Here is a 19491-nt window from a genome sequence, read left to right as displayed (position 1 = left end):
AAAAAAGTGCTTCCTTTATGAACAGTTTTCCTTAAAGGAGAGAAAAATACCACTCTGCAACCCCCATCCCAAATCCGTGTACAAGGAAAACAGTAATCCACCCTAAAGAAATGGAAAAAGAGAAATCCACTCTTTCATTTCTCCCTACTGTTGTTTTATATTTACTCTGCTAAGTGAAGCCCTACAATACAGTTTCAACTTAGAGAGAACGCGCATTCACTGTTGACAAGGATATGAAATAAATAGGTGCCATGGACTGCTTTCAGCTCTTCATTTTAGGATTGCTAAAAGTAAAACCCTTCTGGTCACTTGTTTGCCCACCCAGAACACAGAGTATCTGATACTTGTCTCACAGACTTCCATCTCCATCTGTACTTTTTGTGGCTCCTCTGATGGCAGCTGCAAGGAGCAAAGGCTCCGGGGAGGTGTACACTAATGAGGGCAATGCAGCCAGTGCAGTATGTGGATTTTACCTTCTCTGCTTGCTGAGCCAGCTTGAGCACCTGCTCTGGAGTGTGCTTTCCCCCTCTCAACCACATAAGCACTGCTTAACCCTGGTAGAATCAGCCCCATTATGTTGATTAAACATGTCACTGTGTTACAGGCATTCACTTGATGATTTTTTTTTCTTTTTTTTGTTACAGCCTTTTTATTTTTTTTTAACTCGCACTTTGCCATGTGCTCCATAGAACAATACCTCTGAGTGATACTGTGTTTTCAATAAAAATGCATGAGTTCACTCTTTCCTCACACAGAGTGGAGTAAATCAGAAGGAATTCCATTGCAGAGGACTAGAGACATTATATGGGGGGAAACTAATGAGAAGGAAGTTGGGTCTACAACATTTCTGCTTCAGTGATGACTTTGTCATCTAGTTGCAATATTTGAATTTGTGCTCTCAAATAATTTTGTTCAAAATGATAGTGCAAAACACATACTGAAAATATGTATCTGTAACATATGCATTTTATTTGTATACTGTTGCCAAAACCTCAATTATAAATTCCTTCTTAAAGGATTTGCTCATTAAAATCTGTCATTTGTATTTTAATAAAAATTAAAAAGATGAGAAAATTATGTCTGCATTAATTTCCTACTATATTTTTCTACACAAAAAAAATCCTTTATAAATGTAGGGAAGAATATATTAAGCTAAAGATCTTTTAGAATATTTTTTCAGCAAAGATGCTACATTTTATTCAGCATTTTCTGCAGTAATTGAAACTCAAGATAGCTTCATAACAAATAACCATTTAACAGGTCTTTTTGCTATAACGTTAGACAGGTTGTTGGCATCCATGCAGCCGAAGACAAACAGTCAAAGAGAGAACAGACCAGTATGAGTGGTGGCAACAATAAGCTTCCTTTGTGTTCATGCTTACAGTGAAATCTGCATATAGTGAATCATTGTGTATATTGATTTTTGACATTCATGTATCATACAGCACCTTTCAAAAAAATAATGACCTGTGTTAATGAACCTGTACTTGTTTTTTCATTACCTCGATTTAATTTAATTGTCTTAAAGGTGTTCATTTGCCACTGTAGTAAATTGATATAGTATGTAGCACTGAAGAGGCCAACACCTTTGTTTTGTTTGAGTGGTGTGTGTTTTACTGTAAATGTACTGTACAGTGAGGTCATCTCAACCAAAACAAGCCCTATAAACCTATTAGTAGTCAAAATTTGCAGTTATTTGCTATTAAGTAGCCAGCATCTATCCATTCCTCTGAGACAAATGTGAAACCTTTAAGAGATACAGGTCCTTCTTCATCACCCTTTGGAAGGTATAGAAAAACAAGCTAAAATTAATACACAAAGTAAATTTATATTCCTTTTTTGCCCTAGATTTAGCAGTTTTTACGCCACACCAGTTTCGGCTCACTGCGTGCACGCTCGCTGGCTGTACAAACAGTTCCCAGGTCACCTTGTTTACAGCACAGCTGCCACCATCTCACGTAGATGCCCCGGTCCTGACGGTTTTGAATTCTAGAACTATATATGTACAGTAAGTAAGGATTTCTTCTTTCTTGACAACACAATAGTGCATCAGTTTATTCAAGAATTCCAGTGAGTTCAATCAGGGGAAGGGTTTGTGACATAAAATTAAATTTATTATGATTAAATGCATAGAAGTGATTAGTTTAGTGGTTCTGTGAACCTTCTGATTATCACTTGCCAACTTAATTTCCATTTTGTCTTTACGCAATCAGTATAACCTACATATGGGCATAGCCTCTGCAAACTTCAGTGCAGGAAATGTTCTGGTAATATGCCCGTTTTGTAGCCCCTGCTTTGTGTGTTACTGTAATCATTTATCAGTTGAGTACACATACTGCATTAGAGGTATACCTTAGATTTATTTTTATGATTGTGCAGAGATGTTTTCAAATTCTTAAAATAAACCCCATGAAGTCCCCTAAACAGAGCCTTACATTTATTCAGTATGGTCTGGATCTTTGCTTGTCTTAATCATATTTTGCTTTTATTTGCAGATGGAAAGAACCAGTAGAAGTAAATGGAATCCTAGAACGCTACATAATTTATATTGCCAACAATGAGCAGAATTTTACAAAGTGGAATGTAATCTATAACAACACAGAACATTTTCTGGATTTTACTATTCAGCAGCTTTTCCCGGGTACTGAATACCTCATAAAACTAGCTGTAAGTTTTAAAGATGTGTGGTAGAAGTGTGAAATGGTGAAAATGATTCTGATTTTGTTAGTATCTTACATACTTATGGGTTCATGTGCCCACTTTGTTTAACCTCTTCTTTCTGAAACTAAGGTGGATGATCCATTTTGAACAACAGTAGGTGTTTTGTTTTAAAACAGGTCCTCAAAAATATGTATGTAACTTAAATACAGATTTTCTTCAAGGATAACTAATAGAGATATAACTAGTAGATAATTGGATAACTAATAGAGAATTGACCAGAAATATGTGAAAGACTTAAAAAAAAGTCCCCTGCCTCCAACTTATGAGAAATGTTGAATGTATTTGAAAATGTTAGCCTTTCATATTTTCTACCATGATAATTTGCTCTTTCTTCATAAAATGTAGAAGGAAGTAGCAGAGAGAAAAACAGTTCAGTGCAAACTAGCACTTTGTTTATTCAAAACATTTTGAAAGACCTTTGCATCTCTTTATCATTGGCTTTATTTTCTGATGAAGTAGAACAGCTTTAGCTCACTAACAAACCTGAAAATATGTTCATAAAAGCATGGGATCATCCCTTGTTTTAAGCACTCTGTTCATTTTGTAACAATACCTATATAAGGATATTTGCTTTGATAAATGCCATAGAAAAATATTCTGCTCTTGATTATGAATAAATTTACATTTATGTAGACTGGATATGCATTCATTTTTTCTTAACATGCTCTTGAATGTTCTAAATATTATACCACAAAAAATAAACTACCTTCAGGTAATGAAAAGGATCTGACTTGAACGTGAAAAAGCAAGGATATTCAGTCTAATTAAAGCTTAGATTCATGTTGAAATTAATTCATTTATGCCTAGATATTTCAGCAAGGTAAATTGTACAGCATATAAAATAGCACCATGTCCAAAACTAAGGCAGTACTTCAACAAACATTTCATACCTTTAAAAGCAAGTGGGACTGTCCAAGGAATTTGTGCTGTTCTTCACTGTGCCACAACTCTTCTCTGCCCCTACCCAGCTCCTGTGCATGGGGCACAAGGAGGGAGGATCAGGGGAGAATTAAAGGGTAGGATCTGGAGTCTGGAGAGCAACTGGGATGGTTGATTTTTTTGGCGCTACCTTGGCATATGGTTAAAACAAAGTGTTGTGTGGACTTTGTTTTTACTTCATCAATATGTACAGCTTTGCTAGAAGTGACTGAATACATTTTTAGAAAACTTTATATTCTTTATATTTGATTTCTCTTTTTTTTCTATTTTTTTTTTAAGAAAAAAAATGAATTTGCCTTTCATCAGATGTAACCAGAAAATAAGAAAATATAATTTCTTCTGGTGATGAAGATAATCTGATTTACCTGGATAAAATGCAGTAGTCTGTGATAGGAAGGCTAGAAGATGTAAATGTTCTTGCAACTTTGAAAATAACAAGCCTAAAACTATATGAAATGCCCCATACCTTTGAGGTGTGATAGCTTTCTTTAAACATTTGGCCCACTTGTATTTAGAACTTGTCAGACTAGTTTGAGAAGAATGTAATATTAGAGATTTATGACTTATAGAGCTTAGACATGTCCAAATGTTGTACCTAATGAAAAACAAACAAACAGGAAAGCACAATGAAATAAAACACACACTGCGGGATAAAAAAAGAGTGTTTATCATATAATTTAATCTGAATTTCAATAAAACAATAAAATAGTTTAAACACTAGAAACTTAAATAAATGCTTCCTTTTTTTTTTTTTTCTTTTTTGTTAGAATGAAATATTTCTATTACCTAGAACCTTTTTCTTTTCCTTGTTTTACAGTTTTACAGGTTCTAATAATTTTCTTTTGTATCCATGCATAAACTGGTTTTGGTTTATGTGGGAAACTGGAAGTTGAGTTATTGAAAGCTGCAGCTTTGAACACAGGGATCAGGATCCTCTTGAACAGAACTTCCAGCACCTCACAGGTTGCTGGTTTTACCTTTCATATGAGAGGTTAATATAAGTACATTAGAGATGCTTAACAAAATGTTTACATTTGTTCGCTGTTACCAATTTTCACAATTGATTACTGGCATTTAATATATAGCAATTGTGTTCATAAAAAAGTGCATCAGCTTTTATGAGCAAATTTAATGCTACTTTCCAAAAGTTAGCTGAGAATTCTTAAGGTCACATCTCCATGGATTAGTGCAAAGGAACTTGCTTTTTCTCTATTTGTGCTCTAAGCTGGGTGGGTGTGAGCCAGGCCAACCTGACAGCACATCGGAAGCTGAGAGGCTGTATGGAGTCGCTGGGGTGGACACCCATATCCATGTCCTGGTGGACAGCAGGATGACCATGAGCCAGCACTGTGCCTTTGTGGCCAGGAAGGCCAATGGCATCCTGGAGTGTATTAGAAGTGGGGTCATTAGTACATCAAGAGAGGTTCTCCTTCCCCTCTACTCTGCCCTGGTGAGACCACGTCTGGAATATTGTGTCCAGTTCTGGACCCCTCAGTTCAAGAAGGACAGGGAACTGCTGGAGAGGGTCCAGTGCAGGGCAACCAAGATGATTAAGGGAGTGAAGCATCTCCCTTATGAGGAAAGGCTGAGGGAGCTGAGGCTCTTTAGCTTGGAGAAGAGGAGACTGAGGGGCGACCTCATTAATGTTTATAAATATGTAAAGGGTGAATGTCAAGAGGATGGAGCCAGGCTCTTCTCGGTGACAACCAATGGTAGGACAAGGGGTAATGGGTTCAAACTGGAACACAAGAGGTTCCATTTAAATGTGAGAAGAAACTTCTTCTCAATGAGGGTGACAGAACACTGGAACAGGCTGCCCAGGGGGGTTGTGGAGTCTTCTACTCTGGAGGTATTCAAGACCTGCCTGGATGCCTTCCTGTGTAACCTCATCTGGGTGTTCCTGCTCCAGCAGGGGGATTGGACTAGATGATCTTTTGAGGTCCCTTCCAATCCCTAACATTCTGTGATTCTGTGTGTGATTCTGTGACTTGAATGCTTTAGTGATTCCGCTGTTAAGCTAATATCTCCTCAAAACTGTGGTGTGTGGGCAAACTAGCTCAGGTGCTAGCTGGAGGATCGCTGCGTGCTGCCTTGTTACGTGGTTTGTGTCTGTGCCTTGGCCTCCTAGATGTTTCAGTATTTTTGCAAGTTTTGCCACAAATATGTTTTTCAGTGAAGTTCAGAAATACACAAGGGGACTCAATTTAAATGTAGGATTTCATGCCTTTGAGCATCACTGGATGTGATTGCCAGAGTCCCAGAAGTGCCCAGTCCGCTTGGATACACTGACGTAAAACCCCACTATTTGAAATGCAGATGAGCTTTCTTTTACTGATTTTTGCATTAGAAGGATCACAAACTTCATACCCAACACATTTCAGAGGTACCAAAACTGAGCTTCATGAAATTCAATAAATAAATGAACAGGAAGGCTGCTGTTACCGAGCCCTTGGATGAGAAAGCTGTCCACTGCTGAGGAAGGCTTGGTGGAACTTGTTTGGCAAGGCAGTAAGGAATGTATGAGGAAGAGGTCTTCCAGAGCTGGTCTTTTTGGCTGCTTCATGAAGCCAGTAGAAGTGAAATAACCTGAGGAGTAGTCTGCTTTTGCTGGAAGAGTGATGTTCTTAGATATTTTCCTTATCAAAACATGAACAGTTGTCTGAGCATCTGTCTACCTGTCTTTATTTTTTTTTTTTTTTTAATTTGGTAAATAAATGCCATTTTTGGATGTTTCCAAAACTGAGGTTGTATTCTTTCATCTTTATTTGATAGCCAAAACTGAACACAGGGACTAATTCATTAGTTGTGTTGGGAGTATAATTTCCAGTGAAATCAGTGAAATCAAAATAATCTAGGTGTATAAAATAGCCTCTCATTCACAAACAATTCTTATTTTTACCCATGGGTCTAGTATGCTTTTTTTTTTTTTGGGGGGGGGAGAGGGGAGGGGTGGGCAGGTAGCAAATATGTCAGCTGCTCTCTGATTTGAAACACACCATGAAATGGAAAACTGAAGCTAATGCTTTCAAATGAAATATGCTAGATGTTACTTTTTCCTTGCGTCTGTTTGTCCACTTCAGAATATGGACAACTCCTAAAAACACAGGTGATTCCATAAATTCTAATTAAGAATATGTCTGATTCTGAATCTTTGCTGAATTCAGATTTTGATTCATTTTCTTACTAAACAATAAAATTAGATACAAGCAATAAAATAAAGCAAAAAAATCTTTAAATCCAGTACAGAGTTTATATATTCTTGTATGTTTTTTGTAACTTCCCTAAGAACTCCAGCCTCTTGTCATTGATTTTGGTGCAAGTAGTTGGAAAACCAGCACACATAAGGACCGTAGCTGTGTAGACTTATGTTTGTGCATGTAAAATTTTAAAAGCCAGTTATGTGGGGCAATATCACATTGTATTGTTTCATAATCAAGCAAAATGTAAAAATCATGTAATCAATCTTTCCTTCTCTGGTAACTGAAATACAAATGATTTGACTTTGTTATCCATAAACATGTTATAATAACTGTTACATATTTATTTACAATAGTGGTTTTTTCACTGTTTTATTTGCATCTGCATGCTACTCTGTGTGCTGTCATGAAGTGCAGGAGTGTCCGAATGACATTTTTTTCTTAATGATTTCTCATTGAGATAATTTTTTAAGTGCGTTGCGGCTTGGTCAGTGTGTTCTGCCTGGAACTTGTGAGAGCCTTTCAGTCAGCTCCAGGGGAGTTTTGCACTGTAAATGTTGTATGTGGTACTGTAGTTTTCTTTAAATGTGGCTGCAAAAGCAGTGGAAATCTAATTGTGATTATGACTCACAGTCAAAGCAAAATGCTGCAAGTCAAACATTAGTATAATGTTTTAGCTATGTTATACCTAAAAACTAAATATCATAAGTAGCACATCTTAGTATTTAAGAAAAGAATAAACAAATCTATGCTAAGAAAAGTATCTTCTATGAAAAGCACAGACTTACTAAGTTTAGATATGTAAAAATTATAAAACATTACAAAAAATCACTGCTAAAATTATTGGTATTACATTGAAATATATTTATTTGTTTTGATTCATATTTTAAGGCTTGCACTGGAGGTGGATGTTCAATAAGTGAAGCGAGCACAGCTATAACAGATGAGAGTACACCAGAAGGTGTTTCTGCTCCAAAAGCCCAGTCGTATTCATCTGACTCCTTTAACATCTCATGGACTAAGCCTGAGTATCCGAATGGTAAGTGAACTCTTTTAGCCTCAAGTTAAAAAGATGATTAGTAAAGGTAAATTAATATTCTAAATGGCAGCTTATATGTGGTGCTTAATTTTTAATGATCATTTTAGCACATAAAATACCTGAGATACTATCATTGTGTGCAGCTAGGAGATTGTGAGGTTTAGCCTATTGTACGGTTTCAGTGGCTCAAAAGTGCTCCCTTTTGATAGCTCGTGTGTACTGCATCTCATTGTTTAATGTTTTCCAGGACAACTGAGCTGAGGAATAGGCATTCTTGGACAGTATTAGTCTAGGATATTAATTTCACTCTCCAATAAAACATTCATTTCTTTTACTTTAATTGATACAAAGTAATAATTAAATTTGTGTTTTACATAGTCACCTTGAAGTTCTACATTTTAATGGCTGTGGAAGTGAAATAATATACTTTCTTTTGCTTAGAAATGTTTTTCATTGTGAAATATCTATGTGTAAAAGTTTTGGACAAATTTTACATTTCTAATGGTATTACACAGTATCATATGGCCTTGGGATTCTCCTTGATTTTATTATTTTGCATGTAACAGTTTGAATCACAGCAGAGGAAGCTATGCAAAAATCACTGAATTTAAAGAAACAGAAATGTTTTTCTTCATTGGATTGTCATATTGATCTATATCAATTATTTTTCAGTGTTTTCCCTTTAATCTCATTTTTCCCCTGCAAGTTTTTGCTTACTTTCAGTTGTGATAAACCACATCTTACTTGTATAACCTCTCTACAAGGCACGTTAAATGATTCCCCAAAAAGTAGTGATTGTAAAGTTACATCTGTGCAATATTCTGTAAGGTCTTACATTACTTTTAGAATTAAATAAGAGTATGGTATCTCCTGTCAAACAGTTTGTTTGATAATTTATGGCTCTTTGTATGATAGTCATATTGGACGAAGTTGCATCCTAGCCCCTTAGAAACCCTCTAACCCTGTTTTCTAAAATCCTATCAGTATACGTGGCAAAGACTTAGAGGATGGCAAGGAGGAAGGAGAAGGGGGAAGATGTACAGGATGCGAGGAGGGGAGGGGACACGAAGTCCACCTATGTGTCTTAGTGACTAAAGTCTGAATAATTTTCAATGAAATCAACATTTTTGTCATGGAATAGTTCATGTCAGGACGTGATGCTGTTTTCCCTGCATTGTGGGAAAAAATCCAAATAGTTTAGAGAGTAGTTTAACCAATCAAATAAATATAAATATATACATACCTGTATTTATATATGTATATCAACAGCATAGGATAAAGACCTATAGTTTGATAAATACATTTCCTCACACTTCCTTTATTAGAAATAAAAGTTGGGAATATATGACTAAATTTAGACATTGTATCCTGTTAATACAGCGTTTACTATGTACAGCTTGGATCTCTTTTAAAATATCATAAATATATAGTTTAATTATAATTTAAATATTTAAATACAATAAAGAGCTTGTTAGGAAAGCTGTGAATCTGAACTGGATGAGCAGCAGATATGTAATAAGAATCAGGGGAGCTTTATGAAAGAAATTATATTCCTTTATCCCTTATCCTTTCACCAATGGAAACTGGAGATTTCAACAGCTTCAATGACAACACTGTTCACCTCCATACTGGGGTTTTGAACAATGCGTTTAATTAATTACCAGTTTTGCCATAAATCTGCCTACTCTGTGATCCTAAATATACTCTCTCTAGGCCTCCTGTGTGTATTTCTCCCCTTTAAAAAATATTCCTGGTATTTTCACATTTTCCCTTGCGACTGTTATTTTTTTGGTGATATGAAGATACTATGTGTGCTACCGTTAGAGGATTTCCTTAGGGCTGGAACTGATTCAGCAAAGTCAGCTGCTGCTGTCCTGCCTTGCAAGAAAAGGCTTCTTTCCACCTGCAAGCTCTTGCTGAGTGGTTCAGAGCGAAAGAATTGCTATCTCATAAGCATTTAGCAGTCAGAAAGGCACTAGGGGAGCAAAGACTTTGTTTTTCACCATTGCATGATCAGACTTGCACAATGGCCAAGAAGGGTTATGCAAATTTTCTGTTGTTCTGTTTTTCTTCTTCCCCACATTTTTGGGGAGTTTCAGAAAGATGATTTAACTAATAACACATTTTTTGATTCTCCTATTTATTTCTTTCCAATCTCCTATTTCCATCCCTTTCCTTATTTCATAAAAAGAATTAAAAAAAAAAAAAAAAAAGAAGAAACTCTAAAACTTTTCACTGAACAACTGCTTAATCAGGAAAGCTTGCATCGTTTGGTGACTTTGTTTTGTTCATTCTCAGCATATCTTTTGGGCTGCCTAGTGGCCACATCATTTATAATCGCTCTCTGTGTCAGTATTTTAAAACTGTGTAGGAGGCTGAAAAATATCATAGTTGAGAAGACTGAAAGATGGGAAAGACCAGCAGAAGGAACTTTTTCTTAAATTTTCTTCAGCATTTTACTGGTGTATTCTTGTAGTCAGAAGTTCTAAAGTAGATTTTTTCTTCTTCTTCTTTCCAAAAAGATAGAAGCCGTTTCCCACTTTTGACTTAATTGGTCAACTTCTCAAGTTTCAGTCTGCTAGGTGTAAGTAGTGCTTTTTGAAATTACTGAACTCGGCTTTGTTTCAAAAAACCTCAGAATTGCACACATTTGCATATTCTAAATTGTCACCTCCTTAGTAGATCTCTGAGGCCATTCTTTATCTTCCTCCTCCATTTTTCTGGTACTATATGACAGAAGTTACTGTTTCTTTCTGTGGGCTGAGGAAGCTTGTTAGCTGTTGGTGATGTTGAATGGGTGTGTAGGCTGACTGGGGTTTGGACAGCATAGATTTTACTATGCTCTCTTGATATATATGGAGTCCAGCTGCTTGCCACCAATTAGAAAAGGTTAAGAGGGATTAATATGCTACCCTCGAGGCCAAAGGTGGCAAACAGGATTATGGGCTACTTGGGTTCTTCATAAAAATGGCGCAATGTAGGGGAGTCAAGCTTTTAGATAAGGGACCATCTTGACGTCAAAGGCTAATGTTATTCAGACATGGATATTGAATTCCTGAGCTCCATTTTTGGTTGATTCTAAGACAAATTTATATTATCATGTGAAAATTTTCCATTTCATAGAAAATGGGAAACAATACACCAATTCTTTGTTGAAAGTTGTGTCAGAAATGTCATTTATCTACCAAGTGTAGAAGAAAGACATTTGGAAGATGGTATGCTGAGTATATTTGTAATATGCACATTTTCTTTTATCTTATTTTCAAACCAGCAATGCAACTGTTGGTAAGATATGGCTCAGAGGTATGCCACTTTACATCAGAACCCTCCTATATTTCTATCACATACATGTCACATACATAGGTAGTGGATATAAGCAATAGTGACCATTTAGATGAGGGCAAGATATGGAGATGCTTGTGAAATGACATGTTGCATCAGATATTCTGCTCTGAGCCTTCCTCATTCTAGTGGCCTCAGTAAAGAACCATATATTCTTCTGAACACATCCATTAGTCTTGCCATATAGTTTGAGATCTGCTCTTTTACAATCCACTCACATGAAAAAGCGACTTTGATTCTTTTCACCACTGAAAATTTTCCTCAGGTGACCACTTCTCAAACACTTCACTTGTATATGGGTCATAGATAAAATCAAGTCTTGATCTGGACTGTATCTTCCAAGGCTTTGTGGAATTTGAATGGCCAATATTAGGTTTATAAAATTATTCGGTGAACTAATCCAGTACTTGTACCTGCAAATCCTTGGGCTTGTGAGACATGACTTGTATTTGTAGTCAGTGAAGCTGGTGTAGGTAAAAGTATGTTTGCATAAGATTTGGCCTCTATATTGCACCCTAAAATGCTTGTAGCACTTTAGTATCAAAACCTCTTTTCATCTTTATTGTCTGGAATATCATTAACAGATTATAGCGCCTTACCCAGGGCGGGGAGAGGAGGAAGAAAAAGGGAAGAGTGTGTAACTTTATTCAGTTTAAGCTTAATTTGCATTGTTTGTTTGTTTGTTTGTTTGTTTTCAAAAGTGCAGCATAGTTGTACTGTAGTCAATAGAAAATTTGTCATCAGCGAAAGCAAGATTTAATCTAGCTACCTAGACTTAATAGGTATAAAGAGACTACATCTTTCCATGGTGATCATGTGTTGCACCAAAGCCTTGTAAATTACAAAAATATGCTATACTCTTCAGTATTTCATGGATGGTAAACTTTGGGAATATCTAGGAAGAACTGAGAAGTACATAAACTTTGGGCTGACTTTGAACTTTTTCTTAGTATGCTTTGGAAACATATACTGGTGAAACAGAGAGGCTAAGTTATATATCCCTGGCCAGAAAGAATTATTGCCCCATTTTGAGAAATGGCTTCACATCTCTAAGTCAGACTACTAGCCCTTTTGTTCTGAAATGTACTTTTTTCTTTCTTTTCATTCTGTAATTTTATCCATCAGAGTCATATGAGGCAAAGACAGAAGTAGAATTAAAATAATCAATCAGCTTATTAGAGATTATTATTCTCTGACAGTACTGGGAGGACTAACGAAAGCTCACAGTGTTGACCAGCAAGCTGCTTCTCAAGAGTGTAGGTGCTGCACGATGATGTGGTTTTTAGGAACACTTTAAAATAATGGTCCAGTTAAATAATAGTGAATTAAAGCAGAGATCACATAAATGCTCATATGACACCCACATTAATATCAAATTATCTCATTATGATTCATGCTGTTACCATAAATATCAAAGGACTTAATAATGCTTTGTCCATTACTTTAAAAGGTTAATGTTACTTGTATAGATACTTAAAGTACTTCAGTGGTTTTGTTTTGTTTTTCCTATAAAACACATCCTTAATACCAGTGTTCACATTTTTCCTCTGAGATGAAGATAATATTTTTTAATATATATATAGTTTGTTTATGTAACGTAGGGCAAATATAAACCATTAATCCCCTTGCTTTACAAGCAACTAGACATGGAACCCCAAGGGATTTTTGCTTTAAGAAGCCTGTCAAATGTGGTAGGATTGATAGTGTGAGATTTACCAGGACTTCCTCCCACACACACGTCTCTGCTGTCTGACTCGAGTTTAGCCTTCACTTTTCTAGAAGAGAAAAGAATTGAGGAGTCTGTGAATCACTTCACCATAAGCAGCGCTGCATTGCTTTAGTGTATAAATCTTTTGAAGTATAACTCTTCAAAGCTCAGCTGAAACAGTTGTGTATACACTTTTATTTACGAAGCACTTCTCCATTCAGTAGATGTGAAAATCTTTTCTCAATTTCAAACAGAATCTTCCTCAATATAGTTTCAAACAATTCACTTTTAAGAGAAGAGGAATTGAGCTATAATTTTACAATATGAAGACATTTTCTATAATGGGAAGATTAGAAGGCATCCTCTGAATTGAACTCACTTCTAATGAATCCTATAGCTTTGCATTTATTTGCCTTAAATAGCTCTTTTAAAAGAGAAAATTCAGAAGTGAGAAAAATGGAGGAATAGCCCTGAGAAAAGGGATTCCTTTGCAAGCTCAAATTCCAAAGTATAAGGAAATCTGTCAAATTCAGTCTTTAGTTCATTAAATTCAAAACACTATATATATATATTCTGTACAGGAGTCATGTTATATTATAAGGCACCTTTGGAAGAACAAAGATTTAGGTTTCCTTATAAATGAAATGAACAATCATCGGCAATTTTTGTGTTAGTATTAGCCAATTGCACCAGTTGGACCATTTGCTCGTCTATCTAAAAATGTTGCTAATTGCAAATATGTTTTTTTTTTTTTTTTTCTTTAGATTGAATAGGTAAGAAATAGTTTACTTCAAGAATTTTTCTACAGCACACTGAGGAGGAAACATCAATTTATAAAATTTTGTGATTTTGTTTAGAAAAGTGGGTAAAACTGTTTCCAAAGACAAAACCCTCGAATGAAGTATCTACCTTGTTGGCAAAACTTGGAAAATCTGAGACAATTATCAATGAGTATCAATAAGATTTTTTGTATGATAAAATTGTTAGTAACTGCTCAATTGTAGCTATAACAGTGGCTTGAGTTGTCTTTCATTGTTTCAGTTATATTGTACATTTTTTTTTCTAAATCTAAACCTGTTAAGATGTGAGATGGTTTTATGTGTCTTTCCTGTTCCTGTTTCCATAGTCAAATGCAGAGCAGGCTGTGAAAGAGAATTGCTTTAGTTTTCCTGATCGCAAGGTCATCTTATCTGCTCTTCAGAAACATGTTTGTTAGAGGGTATTCTTTGGAACAATGGGATAGTTTTCAAAAGATGCAATCCACTTGTGAGATTTTCAACAGTTAAAGGTGGGAGAGTGTGTTTCTTCCAAGTGTTGCATACACAGTCCTGCTGAACACTTACCTGCTTAACTGAAAGCTGTTTGAAATACTGCTACTACCACCCTAATGTCTGTAGCATTATTTTTCTTCTAAACTCTGTAGCTCTTTAGATATTAAGTGAGTGCTATCACATTGTTTTATAGGTATTATTACTAGCTATGGATTGTACATGGATGGTGTTCTGATGCAAAATTCATCACAGCTAAGTTGTTATGCTTATGGACTTGCTCCTTGGAGTCTGCATTCCTTCAGAGTCCAGGCGTGCACTGCGAAAGGTTGTGCTTTGGGTCCACTGGTGAGTACCTTAATTTGCATTCTGGGAGTGTAATAAATGTCAGATGGCAGTGAATATCAGAGTAAATGGTGATGATTTGCTCTGGTCAGTACTAACCCATCTGGCAAAATGTGACATTTAAAAAAAAAAAATCCTTTTTAAGAGCTGCAAAAGATTTGATAGGTCATTGTTAGGCACGCTTCCAAAGTGGAACATAGGTACAGTGACGAAAGGCAAAATTTGAGGCTGAAACACACATTATTGAAATTAAGTAGAGAAAATATGTTTGAAAGGTGCGGATGTGCTTTAGCCACATCTATAAGGACGTATATAAATAAAGAGTTACTGTCCAAGTAAAGAGCAAATTTCTAGCTGCCTGACTGAAAGAGCTGAAGTTAATTTCAGAGTTGCAGAAGCCAGAAGTAGCAACAAGAGCAAGGAAAATATGGTGATTAGTAAATATCTTTTGAATGTAAGTATGTGATCAAAATATTATATTGGACATATTTTAACAGTCTTGTACAACACCCCATTTTTTTCACGATTTAAGAATACGGGAATATTAAATTTGACATGTGAATTACAAGCCTTCTGAGGCTTTTTTATTTTTTACAGGTTTTTAGAAGTATAGCTAAATTGATAAATCCAGTATGATTTCCTAGTACCGTGGCTGATGAATAACTGGAATAATATCTACTATGCTTGGGTTTGTTTTCAAGCATAACTAAGAAACCTGTACTAATCTGAGATTTTATTTTTTGTTTAATTCAGCGTCATGTGTGCACTTTTAATTTTGCTAACAAGAAAAGGGGGGAAAAAAGAGAAAAGAAAAGGAAGATCTTAAAATCTTCAATGTTGTTCCATCATAATTTATAACATCACTATATTGTGCTCTGAAAAGAACTCCCAGGTTTTATTTTTATGATATAATTCGTTAGTCACATTTCCAATATTCTTTCCAAGATTACTTTCTTTTAAATGCTGGTAACATTGTCTATCTGTAGAATACTAGACTTTATAACCATTAAACATTTTATAGCTTGCTCTGCTTTGAAGGATATTTACTCTTAAAAGCTTGAGTGGCTTTTTGCCAGTATTTCTTGTACATTTTTTACAACTTCACATATGCCCCAAAAGCAAAACTTGTATTTGATGTGCAATAACCTGATCCATTGTGTTAGCAGTGATGTTTAAGACGAGTTGTTACCAGACTTTGCATACAGATGAAATATACATGTTTTCAGTATTTCTGTCCTATCAAATAGGTATCAACAGGACAGAACAGAAAGGCAGTAGTTAGAGTTTTAAAAAATATTTTTGGTAGTCTTTTTGCATATCTCCACTGAATTGCAGACTCATAACTTGACTTTCAAAGCAATTCAAAGTAGAGGTCGCTGTAGCTGATACTCATCTGCAACCTGTGATCAGTACGCAAACTGTTTTCCAAAGCCAGTGATCCATCTCTAATCACAGGAATTGAAGTACAACATCTTTATTTAGGCTCACCTAAGTGCTGCCAGGAAGTGAAAGCACTGCATCTTCATTTGATTTTTGAAAGATTTTTGTATCAATTACAGAATGAATCCAAAACTTGGAAAAAAAAAAAAAAAAAAGAAGAAAACCCAAATGTTTTGCCTTTACTCTAAATAGCACTCTAAATAGTGTGGGAGCTGTCTCCCAGCAGTAAATAGATATGCTTCCAGCTATTTTTGTTGCTGATCTTGAGCTTAATGTGCCCTAATCAATGAATGAATGTGACTGTCCTAAATACACGATTTCTTCAGCTAATGTTTCTGAAGGTGGCTGTGAAGATCTTAATCAGTTATGAATGCATTAATAGTAACTTTTTTATTTGGGTTACGTAGTTTTTGTTTAAGTTATTTTTTTCAGTGACTATGATTTATTTTCAAGTGAGATGCAAACTGATAACATGTAAATTAAGAAATGCTAAATTTTACTCTCTAGGAAAGGCAAAATATTAGTTGTGTGTCAGTTCCAATTATTTTTTGTTGCTTAAAAAGTAATAAAACTGGTTTTGAAATGTGTTAGCTCTTGTAAGGTTCATAAAAAGAAATATGAAATGGGTTTTCTGTGCCAGATGTTTATATATACAGAATGTACATTTTTTACACAAAATATTATTTTCAAAGTACACTGCAGAGGTGTAGCTGTAGAGCAGGAGTGTCAAACTCATTTTCCGTTTGACACCACATCAGCCTCGCGATTGCTTTCAAAGGGCTGAAGGTAATTTTACGACTGTAAAAATGTGTATATCTGTAGGATTTATACGGTCCTAAAATTCAGCCTTTTGAAGGCAACTGCGAGGCTGATGTAGCCCCTGCTGAGAATGAGTTTGACACCCCTGCTCTAGAGGATACTGCATCTACTGATTCTAAACAGTGCTTCAATATTTTTTTATACTAAAAGAACAGCAGGTCATAAAGAAAAGGCTAGAGACACAGGACAGATGTTGCAGCTGTTTAGGTTGTGATACAGATTGCTGCAAATTCATACTGTTTTCAGAATATTTTAATCTTCTCAGTAGAAAAAATAGTTGGCATTCATTTATTTATATTTCTAATGTGATGAGATCAGAATATATGCATTTAGCAGCACTACTTTACAGGAAATTATTTTAGTTTAGAAAGCACAGTTTAGTCACATTCGTCCATAAGAAGGTTTTTGACTGAAATATCCAAATAATCAATGCGGTACTGATACAGTAAATCTGTGTAGTGTTTATCTTTTAGCACGTACTTTATCCTGTTGACTTTACTGCAACTACTCACCTATTTTAAATAGAGTGTATGAATGTAGAAGCACGTGTAGAGATATTGATGCACAACAAAGATACAGCCTAGCACTTGTAAACAATAAGGTTTCCAAATTTTACATACTAAAAAGTAAAACATTCATTTTTCAAGAACAAAGAAAGTATGTTTGGTTATTTTGATGATAGAGTAGGTGTGGCAGATTAAAAATAGCATTTATTAGCACTGCCATAAACTTGCAGCTGAGAGGCACTTAAAAAGGTGTGAAATCATCTTATACCTTAGAGAACATCAAATAAATAATGTATGAGAAACAAACTTGTTGCCAAAATAACATAACAACAAATTATTTTGTTCAACAGCACTGAATGTTTACTACAATGTGTGAAATTTGAATACTAGATTTCTATAATATTGAATGAATATTTATTTATATATATATATGAAAATAATATTTGTTACATTTTCCACCTCTTTTAAAATATTTTGTTTTCGCTCAATGATCTAGTTTTTATTGCAACTTAAACATGTTAATTCCGGGAGCAACCAGTATGCCATAACAGATATTGTGCTCTATCGAATATCTGTGGTAATTTACTGTAGTGTTGAAATACATGTTCCTTACAGTTGTCTTTTAAAATGCAAAAGCTCAAAAACATGTTGCCTTCTATTGCTGCTTTCTCCTTTAATGCTAAGCTGAGATAATTCATCCACATGAGGTGTAATGGTGTTTTCAAGAAATGAATCATTCTTTTCTAGTATTTTTTGGCTACCCCTTACATGGGTCTCTGTATAAAGTATGTTAGTTGCTGGACAGCTTCAAACAAATGTAGGTGAAAGGAAAGTAAAATGCTTAAAAATTAGGACACCTGGAGTGTTGGTTATCTTTTTTTTTTTTTTCTGAAGAAATAACTTTTCGTAAAATTTTGCATTTCTCGTTGCTTCTCTGTTTGTAAACTATGGCAACAAACTTGTCTCATGGTTGAACTTACAGGTAGAAGCTCGGACCATGGAAGCTCCCCCCAAGGGAACAGTTGATATATTTGCTGCTGTTCATGGATCCAAAGAAGCTCGGTTAAAATGGCTTGCCCCAAATAAACCTAATGGAAAACTGACCTACACAGTCTTTGTCACTGGTCTCTTCTATGCTGATCAAGGTACCTTTGTTTCCTTCATAATAAGTCTAATGATAGCCCTGATATTCCATTTCATGTTTTGAAAAATTCCTTTAGCACCAAATTTTTCTCCTTTTTTGCCACTCCATTGATTATTTTAGCATGATCAATTTTATTCTTTAAGTACTGCTGCTTTGATTTATGGTGCTTTGCATTTGTACAAACACATAAATTGGCAAATAAAGATAAGCCCTCTGCAGTCATTTAGTCTCTAGATATACACATGGCATCTTATCTCACAACCTTCAGTCAGATAAGGAGGCTATACTCAGAAAATTTCAGTTGGCTTTCTTGTATAAGTGGGAGCCATTCATGAGAGCTCTTCATAATATGGTTGTTTATGGGTATATTTGAAATTTATATAAGCTGGTGTGAAGAAGTAAGGCTTACAAACAACCAGCTACCTAAAGAAGTATGCAGTTAAATCAGATACTTATTCCCAAAAAGGTGAAAGGAAAACAGGCTCTTTATTTGTGTATAACAAACAGACTTAACATACAATAAAAAAGCCTGAAGACTAATAGTTACCTGTTAAACCTTATTGCATCGTGAGCTGCTGTTTTGTTCTCACTGGTTTATGTTATAGGCTGGTTTGTTTTTTCACGTGTCTTTTAAACCTAAACGTAGTAATGTGGTTTTGGGTGAAAATATTGCTAAATCTGAACAGGTAGACTTAAACATTGATGTTACCATTGCAAAGGAAACTATATAAGGCACTAAAGAATATAAATTGACAATTTTTCCAAATATATTGCACACAGTGTGTATTTTTCAGTAGAAAGTAAAATGTTGTGTCCTCTAATTATTATATAAATACAAAATACTTGGGCAGAGAGTAAAAATGAATGCTTGCAAAATGCGTGTGAGCATTTAATATGTCAATTTGAGCTATTAGGCATGCTCTAAGGTATAATAAATAATAAAATATTGTACACAAATCATGTGTGTGAATTATACCTAACAATGTTGTCATTAATTTTTAGTGCACTTTAAATAGCATGATT

General features: G+C 35.1%; 1 protein-coding gene across 1 annotated transcript in view; it reads left to right on the top strand.

Moving 5' to 3' along the window:
• The window catches only part of USH2A (usherin), a gene marked incomplete at its 3' end in the record, with an annotated part of 383577 nt that overhangs the window by 191577 nt on the left and 172509 nt on the right, over nucleotides 1-19491 (top strand). The window contains exons 32-36 of the mRNA XM_080341535.1: nucleotides 1849-2008; nucleotides 2496-2667; nucleotides 7749-7896; nucleotides 14411-14562; nucleotides 18307-18469. Coding sequence (XP_080197661.1) covers nucleotides 1849-2008; nucleotides 2496-2667; nucleotides 7749-7896; nucleotides 14411-14562; nucleotides 18307-18469 — 795 coding nt within the window. The remainder of the gene's footprint in view (nucleotides 1-1848; nucleotides 2009-2495; nucleotides 2668-7748; nucleotides 7897-14410; nucleotides 14563-18306; nucleotides 18470-19491) is intronic.

This window comes from Nesoenas mayeri, assembly GCF_963082525.1.
Source record: "Nesoenas mayeri genome assembly, chromosome: 3".
In the NCBI taxonomy this organism is placed as follows: domain Eukaryota; kingdom Metazoa; phylum Chordata; class Aves; order Columbiformes; family Columbidae; genus Nesoenas; species Nesoenas mayeri.
Note: the sequence above shows the minus strand (reverse complement) of the source record. Positions and strands in the feature narration are given on the sequence as shown.